At 56.3% G+C, this 9,907-nt stretch overlaps 1 protein-coding gene across 1 annotated transcript; it reads right to left on the minus strand.

The window, feature by feature from the left end:
* On the minus strand, positions 1 to 9,433 carry TAS1R1 (taste 1 receptor member 1). Its single transcript, XM_046025041.1, has 6 exons — positions 8,907 to 9,433; positions 6,510 to 6,816; positions 3,395 to 4,156; positions 2,754 to 2,966; positions 2,337 to 2,457; positions 1 to 1,358 (listed from the first exon to the last, which is right to left on the minus strand). The coding sequence occupies exons 1-6, from the start codon at positions 9,095 to 9,097 to the stop codon at positions 427 to 429; spliced, it is 2,526 nt and encodes an 841-aa protein (XP_045880997.1). The 5' UTR covers positions 9,098 to 9,433; the 3' UTR covers positions 1 to 426.
* Positions 9,434 to 9,907: the final 474 nt, after the last annotated feature.

Here is a 9,907-nt window from a genome sequence, read left to right on the forward strand (position 1 = left end):
CCGCCCTCGGGGCGGGGCCATGCAGAGAACGGCCAATGGGGTGGGGCGAGGGGGACCGGGCCCAGTTCTCTCGGCGTCGGGCTCGCCTCCCGGAGTTGCTTGGCAACGCCCAGCTGGGCTCGGGCTCTTCGCCCGGCAGGGGCCCCGTCCGGGGGTTCCGGCTGTGGTTGGGCCCCGCGGCGGCCTCGGCCTGGGGTATAGCGCCCCACCCTCGCCCCAGACAGCAAGCGCAGCCGGGACGCACATTTCACCGCTTTATTGGCAGCCCGGCGCCTGGGCTGGATTCCGTGAGCGTACACCTCGCAGGTCCGGGGCCTCCCGGAGAGCGCAGGGCGCGCGCGCCCCGCCCCCCCCCCCCGAGCCGGAGGAGGTGTCAGACCCGCCCCTCACCCCCATCCCTGGGCTGGCCTCTGCCCGCCTCCGCGGTCAGGTGGAGCCGCGGCGCCGCGTGTAGTCCTGGATGGAGGCCTGGAAGTGCTCGGCGCTGTTGAGATCTGGGCGGCGCAGGATCACGTAGCACTTGGGGAGGAAATAACCGCAGAAGCCGCCGCTCAGGCTGCTCAGCGCCGCCAGCACGTGGACCGCGGGCAGATACTTGCCCTGGTAGACGCTGGCCGTGGTGAAGAAGCCGATCCAGGCCACGAAGTTGAGGAGCAGGCTGAAGGTGACGCATTTGGCCTCATTGTAGTTCTCTGGCAGGTCCTTGCCCACGTAGCTGCAGGCAAAGGCGCTGACGGACAGGAGGCCATTATAGGCGAAAGCCAACATGAAGCCCACTGAGTTGGCCTCTGAGCAGTCGAGCACCACCAGCTGAGGGAAGCGCTGGTACTCCCTGGTGGGCCGCGGGGTCCACACCGCAAGCCAAGTCAGACAGATGAGCAGCTGGGCCACTGAACTGGTGACCACAAATAGGCTGGGACCACGGTTTTGGACCCAGGCGTGGTAGAAGGTGGGTACCTTGGCAGAAAACTTGAAGATAAAGACCAGTTGGAAGGAGCGGATTGTCAGGCAGGACAGGAAGATGGCAAAACCGAGGGCGAAGAGGCCTTGGCGCAGCAAGCATGTGGGCAGGGTGGGCTCCCCAAAAAAGCCATAGAGCCCACAGCTGCCCCCTGCCAGGGAGCCCAGCATGAAGAAGCACAGCCTGCCCCCAGCTGACCTCACCACGGGGGTCTCTGAATGCCAGGCAAACAGGCCAGCAGTCCCCGCCACCAGCACCAGGAGCAGCGCATTAGCTGCCAGCAGCACCCAAGAGATAGGTTCATGCCAAGTCAAGAACACCACGGTGCGCGGGAAGCAGGTTTCACTTCCCTCAGGTGCCCATTCTTCTTTCCCACAAGGCTGGCAGCTGTGGAGGTCTGGAAGGAAAGCCAGAAGGCTCCTGAGAGCTAGATGAGCAGAACAGGAGTGAGGAAGGGAGGCCACAGAGGCCTGCAGGGTGCTGGAAGGGCTGTCCCACAGGAGCTGGGCGCTACTGGGCACAGTGAGATGGGGGTGGCCCTGAGTGTGGTCCCCAGGCCAAGTGTTTGCTCAAGATGCCTGTATGAATTACAGATTCTGGAGACGCTTGGGTAGGTTCTATCTAGTTCATGATCCCTTGGGCTTGCAAACCAAGAGGTCCTTAGGGAGAACCTCACGCTGGGGACTCTGCCCACATGCCAGTGAGGCTAGGATCCCATAGGAGCAGTCAGCCCTGGAGGAAGGGCATTTTCATCCCTCCCAGCACTTCCCTTAACCAAATCCACCTTCCTGTGCTGCCACTCTGTGGTTTCCTGACTCTGAGAACAGAAGAGACGCATTTCCATGCCCACAGAGATGTGAAAGGAAAGAATGTGGCTCTTGGGATCCACTCTGGGCTGAGCTCTCAGCTGCCCCGATTTGCTCTCTGATCTTGACCTTCCAACGCTGGGTGGAATATGTTATTTCTTCAGCTGCAGACACAACAGTGTCTGCATTCAGGCCAAGCTGTTCAAGGTGCTGGCTGTCTTCAGCATGGGCAATGGAAGGGGATTTGCACAGGGAGCATGGGAGGGTCCAAGGGAACATAGCGACGTCTATTTGCATAAAGACGTTGAATTTAGGGTAAAATTGCTCCTGTGGGAATTGGGCTGGGAGCTCTCTAGTAAAAGACAGAGTGGGTCTGAGGACTTCAACTGCTTGTTTCTTTCTGCTTCTCGGAATTCCTTTTGGTGGCAGGTGTTCTCCATCCCGTACCTAATTGGCAGCGAAGTGAGCGAGGCCCGGGTTTTGTACACGTGTGACCCAAGGGGGATTTCCTCATCTGCTCTACAGACCCTCGGAGTGCCCAGTCGCCGCCCACTCTCTTGGGCACTCACCACTCTTGTTGAGGAAGGTCCCGGCCTCACAAGGCACACACTCAAAGCAGCAGTGGTAGAAACCCACGATGACTCGCTGGTGCCCTTCAAGACAGTCGCTGGAGCACACGGACGTAGGCACCTGCAAGAAGCCACAGGTGTTCTTAACATGGCTCAGGTGAAGGGACACGCACGTGTAGAATGGGCAGTGATCTGTTTTCAGTGCTCATTCCCAGGGCAGAGCCCCTGGTTTTGTAAACCAGCAGCAGCCAACCATCTGGGTGTTGCCTGGGAGGCTGCCCTGGTAGGGCTGGATAGAGCCATGTTGTTCTAGTACCTGGGAATCCCCCTCCTGCTCTGTGTAAGCTGTGTCCAGAGCATCCCCAGGCTCCAGGCTGCCCATACGGCAGTCCCCTGATGCGGGACCATATCTCTTACCTGGTTGTCCTTTCCGTGCCACCGGATTTTGGTTTTATTTATGTCCAGCTGAACTGGAGGCCCCGTGGAGGAGCCAATGACCCTGAAGTTCCACTTGGAGCCACTCCAGTCCCAGGCAATTATGTCATAGCTGCTGAGAGGATCCCCGTTGTCATTAAATACCACATTATCCTCGTGTAGAAGGAAATTCACTTTGCGGATCTGTTCCAGAAGCTGAAATAAACAGGGATCAGGGAGATGCCCTAGATGGCAAAGACCGTTCCTCCTCAGTCGTCCAGACCTAGAAGGTTCAGGAAGCAAGTGCCTGGGGCCTTGTGCTTCTATTGAGGTGGTTTCCGTCCATCTGGAAATTCAGAGCCCTACTTCCCCTCCGAGGAAGCCCCCCAACCCTCCCAATCAGCCTCCTAAGAGGAAGCTTCTAACAAAGAACCCCCTTTACACTGATTTTTTTAGTCCTGGATCTGAAGCATGGTGAGTGGGAGGGACTGAGGTTCAGAGAAGTGAAGCCTAAGAGAGGACATCAGTCCTCTGATTGGTGGCCTTTGTCCCCTACCCCGGTACCTAGTTATGCCAGAGAGTGATCACTCGGCTTGCCTCAGGTAATCACCCTGTTTCAGGGTGCCAGGGGCTGGGCACCTTACCTGCCAGGGATAGACCTTGTCCCTGGAACAGGCTCCAGAGGCACAGTCCAGGAGCTGGTGGAGGCCATGGGCCACTGCATAGACAGCCCGGTAGACGTTGTAGGCAGAGCTCATGGAGAACGCTCCGAGCGTGGGCATCTGCTGTGCCGTGAAAGCCCGGCACTCTCTGCACAGTTGGTTGCTGCTACACCAGGAGCCCTCGGAGCAAGGCGCATGGGCCCCCTTAGCTGCCCGGACATAGGCCTCTTCAAACTCCTTCAGGCCAGGGACAAGCCTCTGCCGGATGGCCACACCCAGCACCGTGCCAATGCCCCAGATCCCGGGCACGCTGCTGATGTGTCTGGAGATGGCCCAGTCCTCTGAGGCGATCCACACCTTGGCGGTGAGGTTGGCCAGCACCACGGACTCGAAGAACACCCTGGCCAGCTGCCTGCCGGAGAAGACGACCACCACGGTGGTCCTCGCTCGGGCCAGGTGAAGCATCATGGCCTGCATCCTCTCACTCCCCGGGTAGGCAGAGAAGGGTATGATGTCCTTGAAGGCAATGCAGATGCCCTGCTGGGGGGCCAGCTCCTCCAGCGCCCGCACCCCCAGCTGCCCGTAGTCGCCGTCGCTGCCCACCAGCGAGATCCAGACCCACCCAAACCTCTGCAGCAGCAGCACCAGGACCTCCACCTGGTGCTCATCACTGGGGATGGTGCGCAGAAACGAGGGGTAATACCGCTTCACTCCGAGCATCCCGCTGCTGGCCTCGTAGCTGACCTGTGGGGGTCCCGTTCAGCAAGTTCAGTGGCATCAGTCTCAACTCAGCACCCCCCACCCACTGCTGGCCCTTTGCTGGGTATTGGGACCTGGGGAGGAGGGACACCTGGTTCCTGCCCTGGCCCTCAAGGAGAGCTCTGCTGGACATAGGAGGCTGACAAGGTACATCTGGAGAAGAGGCAGAAACCCAAGGGGAAGCTCTGAGAGAGAAAGGGGAAAGGGAACAGAAGCTGCACAGAGGGAGTGAAATGACCCAGGAGGTCAGAGGCAGATGACCTGTCTGGAAGAAGGAGCCCCAAAGTTGGTCTGTCTGGTCAGGGCAGGAGGCCTTAACTGTCAGGCTCAGAGACTTGGTCTTTATCTATAGGCCACAGGGAGCCCCTAAGTGTTTAACCAGAGAAGTGATACGGTCCAGCTTGGGCTTTAGGAATGTGTCTCCGATTTCAATGAGGAGCATGTTAGAAAAGACTCGGGACCAGAGTCGGGAGAACCCTTAGAAGGCTGATGGAATCGTCTAGGTGACAGAGGTTGGTGGTCTTTTCTCTTTCTCCGTCGAGCTGTGGCAGTGGTGAGGTAGAATAGGGGACGGACCCAGCAGCGCTTAGAAGGTAACCGCAGAGGCCGTGGCGATGGGCTAACTGGCGGGCTGGGGGGCAGAGGAATGCAGGTAGGCCTGCCCATTTCCTGGCTTGAGTAGAGAAGCAGGAGGGAGGGGGAGGCAGGAAGAAAGAAGCTCCAGTTTACTAGGGAGGTAAGCTCCCTTTGGGGCCTGCTGGGTCCATGCCATGGAGACCCTGGATGAGCTTCCAGGAAGGAGGCTCGGAGCTTAGAACACAGCACAGAAGTTAGAGAATGGGAAATTGAGCCATGGGGCTCATGGCCTGTGTAGGGGTTCTGAATGAATTACCCCAAGATACGCCACATTGGCAAGTGGGCTAATTTCCAGTTCAAAATAATTAAGGCACGAAAGACTCAGGAGGAAATGTTGACTTTTCCCCTAATTGCCTGAAAGAATTTAGATCTCCAGGTTAGGAAACTGTCAGCAGGGAGAACTACAATATAATAGGAACTAGGTGTGATGGGAAGGGGGGAATCTTAGCAAAGTCCAGTTTGTTATAAAATTCCTCTCTATGTCCCTTTGTTTCTGGAAGACCTGGCAAACATTTGTTTACTAAACATTTACTCTCTTTTCTCTTCCTATGAATTGTGTCCCTCTCCTTTGAAGTCCCAGACCCCTACCAGCTTCTCCTTAGTTCAGAGTAGCATATAAGCCTCATTTTACCTGTCTTTGAACCTCTGATGTTTATGTGAATTGCGTATACGTATGTAATTTTGACTTTCTCCTGTTAATCTGTCTCATGTCAATTTAATGTTTAGACCAACCAGAAAAATCTTGAACAGTAGAGGAATTTTTTTTACTCCCAACGCCTGCTTGGGAAAGGGAGCATCCCGTACTCTGGTAATCATCCACTTTTTCAGAAAAGATGGGAGAGAGTCTCTAAAGGAGACTGAGAAGGAGGAGGAGGGTAGGTCATAAATGCTGAGGAAAGAATGTCACCAAAGGACCAGTCCAGGATGTCACAGAATTGTCCTGTCAGGTAAAAAGGGACTGAAAAGTATTTGTTGGATTTGGAGACCTAGAAGACCCTCCAGATCACAACAAGAGCAGGAGTGGTGGGACGGCAGCCAGGGCAGGAGGTTGAGAAGCGAATGGCAAGAGGGAGAAGCAAACAAGACTAAAAGGTCCTGCAGGTAAGTTTCCCATGGAAGGAGGGCAGAGGAGGACAGTGCTGGCAGGGGGAGGTGCCTAAAAGATGGGGAGTCCAGCTTCCAGGCTTCCAGGCTTCCAGGTTTCCAGGCAGAGGAGGAAGCCTAGGAAAGGCTGACAAGCAGAGGAGGGGGCAAGGCCCAGGGGGACAACCCTCGGAGTGGTGGACCACACCTCTCTGAGCCTAAGCCTGAGCCTGGACGAGGAGAGGAAGGTGGGAAGGAAGAAGGAGGGCAGGGGAGAAGTGGAGAAGTCTGTGGGGCAGGAAACGAAGGGTGTTCCATTCTTCATAAAGAAGACAGTGGGGGGAGGAGAGTGAAGCGCAGTGCGTTCAAAGGAGAATGGGTTTTCTCAGGATCATTGAAGCAAAAAGGTCTGGAGGCAGCGCTTGGGGCGGAAGAAATGCTGGCGTCGGGACTGTGACGAGGCAGAGCCCCCTGCAATGTGACTCATGAGCGGTGACCACCCAGAAGATCCAGGGGGCGAGCCTGGCATTGGGGCCCAGCAGTTCCAGCCCGCCACCCCCAGCCGCAGCTGGACTTGCCCGAAGGGGAGATGGACACTCTGCCGGGGCCCCCAGCTTACCAGGGGCACCAGAAAGGGGCTCAGCAGGGCTGCGGTGGTGGCCGCGTGGCTGGTGGTGTCAGGCCCAATCACTGCCAGCGCGGCGGGCGAGGAGCGGGCAGGGTTTGCCTGGACCTCTATGTGATGCGTCCCCAGCACGGAGAGCACGTTTAGTGTGGCATACACGTTGGCCGACTCGGAGCACACGTCGTACAGCTGGTACCCCAAGGTGACGTTAGGCAGCAGGGTCGTGGAGTTGTTGATCTCCTCGATGCCAAAGCGCATGGCCTGGAAGAGGTGGTAGCCATGGCCGTTGAAGCTGTCGGGTCTGTGGAGAGAGCCAACCTGAGAGCCAAGAAGAGAAGGCCTTGCTGCAACCCTCTTTGGAGGGTAGGAAGGAAACGCGAGGTCATCTGTCCAGTGCCCATAACCGTGACCTCAGTGTGGGCCCTGTGCCATTCACACAGTTGTGTTAACAGACTTTTGGGTGGGGTTGGGGGGGTACAAGTTGGAGAAACCGCAGACCATGCCCCCTGGATAAGCACATTAGCGCTGGAAGGCTGATGAAGTCCGGTTTCGGAGACACCTGCTGCGGCTGGGGTTCTCCAGAGAAACAGAGTCAACTGGATGTACAGAGAGGAAGGAAGGTGGTTTTAAGGAATTGGCTCATGTGGTTGTGGGGCCAACAAGTCGGATGTGTGCAGGGCAGGCCAGAAATGCCCTCAGGCTGATGCTGCAGTCCTGAGTGTGAAGGCCAAATTCCTTCCTTATTAGGGAACCTCAATCTTTTCTCTTAAGGTCTTCAGCTGATTGGATGAGGCCCACCCACACGACGGAAAACCATCTGCTTTACTCCCCGTGTTGAGTTAAATGTTAACCTTCACGGCAGCGTCTAGCCAGGTGTTTGGCCAAACAACTGGGCACCGTACCCTAGTCAGGCTGACACAAAAAGTTAACCACACACCTGTTTAACCTTGTTTAACTAGTGCTTCTCACCAGGACACTCATGAATGTGGTGAGGGCCTGTGTTCCTCACTGCCTCTTGGGAACTACCGGCTGCGTCCCTACAGGGCCATGGTTCAGGTCTGCTGAAGCACGTGCAGGCACATTCCCCCTCCCACCCCCGGTGCCTGCTGGAAGGGTCTTGCATCATTTCTATCACTTCTGTCCTTGAGGCCCTCAGAGGAAACTTAGTGCCTCCCACCGTGACGCCTTCAGAAGTGGGTGTCCACGTGTCTCCTCTTCCCCAAATCTTCTCTTCCCTGGCCCCTATCTGTAGCTCTTGGGGCCAGTCTCCCCGCACTAGGCTTTCCAGAACCTTCCTCCCGTGTGAATCTCAGATGTGCTTCATGTTTGAGGCATCCTGCCACTGAGTCCCAGTCCCTCATCGAGCATCCCAAATCTTCGACTTGCACAGATGGCAAACAGCTTATCTTCTTTAGGAGAAAAGCAGAGGTTTTTCTCTACCGACTCTCAACTTCAGGAAGGCAAGGCACCGATCTAAGATATCTTTGCTAAACTCCTAAAGCATCTACTGCTTCCCTCTCCTCCTCATGGGAAACCAGGCTTCCTTGCCATTGGGAGACCCGGGAGTTTGAACCTGGAGAGGAGCAGGGAGGGCATGGAAGCCAGGAAAAGCCATGCTTGCTTAATCCTCTTTTTTTTTTTTTTCCAAGATTTTATTTATTTGACAGAGAGACAGTGAAAGAGGGAACACAAGCAGGGGGAGTGGGAGAGGGAGAAGCAGGCTTCCTGCCAAGCAGGGATGAGGGACTTGATCCCAGGACTCTGGGATCATGCATGACCTGAGCCAAAGGCAAACACTTAACTGAGCCACCCAGGCACCCCTATGCTTGCTTAATCCTCGTCACCTCCTTATGTCACAAAGCCGAGAAACAACTAGAAGGGGATTACCAAAAAAAAGCACTCTAATAGCCAGGACAACGTAACACACTACAAAATGGAACCTGAGCAGAAGTGCCAGGGAAGGGGCTCCTGGGTGGCTCAGTTGGTTGGGCGTCTGCGTTTGGCTCAGGTCGTGACCCACAGGCCTGGGACTGAGTCCCACATTGGGCTCCCTGGTCAGTGGGGAGCGTGCGTCTCCCTCTGCCCCTCCCCCTACTTGTGCTTGCTCCCTCTCTGTCAAATACATAAAATCTTAAAAAAAGAAGAAGAAGGAGCAGAAGAAGTTGAAGGAGGAGGAGGGGGAGGAGGAGAAGGAGAAGAAGGAGAGGAAGAGGAAGAGGAGGAAGAAGGAGAACTGGTGCAGGGAAGGTCTAGCCAGGGCTTGAAGGTGGTGGCTGTCGGATGGCGAGGGACTGGAGGTGGTTCAGGAGGCAGCCCCAGAGGCAGAAAGGGCACGGTCTTCACCAAGGAGGGCTGGCAGAGGGCCTTTTAGGCACAGGACCCCTCACTCACCTGTCACAGACAGTCACCGTGGGCCTGCGTCTCACCCCCGGACAGTGAGAGTGCACAGGGAACAGACCTGCGAGGAGGTAATCCCCGGGGAGGCTGAAGTCGGGAGACAGTTCTGTGTTGTGGCAGTTGAGGGCCCAGCAGCAGGAGAGGGAGAGCTGCAGGCTGACCAGGTGAGCTGCGAGGAGTGACATGCTGGCCAGACGCTCCTGTGCCTGGCATGGCCCAGCAGAGCTCTCTGACCACGTTGCCGTTTAAATAGAATAGACAGCAGCCGCCCAGATGCTTCCCGATTTCATGCCTGTGTCAGGGGTGGGGCTGAAACCCAGTGGTAGGAACCTGGCTGCTCGCCTTGGCCTTCTGGGCCCGTGGTCCTACTCAGGAACTGGGCAGGGGGAAGGCACAGATGCAAACCAGGTGGCAGCCACTGACCCTTCCTTGGCATGCTTGTGGCTTCTGTCCTTGCTCTGGTGCCTGTGGTTTCACCTGGCTCAGAAAGGGAGCCCCAGGGCACCTGGCTGGCTACCTGGGTTATGCAGCTGACTCTTGATCTTGGCTCAGGTCTTGATCTCAGGGTCTTGGGTTAAAGCCCCATGCTGGGCTCCACCCTGGGCATGGATCCTACTTAAAGATACAGAGAAAGGGAGCCCTGGCATTTGGGGGGATGGTGGTCAGAGACAGGAGGCAGGGACAAAGCTTCTCTGGGGGACAGAATGTGGAGGCTCCTGTGGATTTTTTTTTAATTTATTTTTAAAAGATTTCATTTATTTGACAGAGAGAGAACCAGAGAGCACAAGCAGAGGGAATGGCAGAGGGAGAGGGAGAAGCAGGCTCTGCATTGAGCAGAGAGCCCCATGCGGGGCTCGATTCCAGGGTCCTAGGATCATGACCTGAGCCTAAGGCAGACGCTGAACCATCTGAGCTACCCAGGCGCCCTGTGAGCTGTGGATCTTAGAACCTTTTACCCGGGCCTCAGTTTACTAAATGAGACATAGCTTTGAGTT

Source organism: Meles meles, chromosome 1 (assembly GCF_922984935.1).
Source record: "Meles meles chromosome 1, mMelMel3.1 paternal haplotype, whole genome shotgun sequence".
In the NCBI taxonomy this organism is placed as follows: domain Eukaryota; kingdom Metazoa; phylum Chordata; class Mammalia; order Carnivora; family Mustelidae; genus Meles; species Meles meles.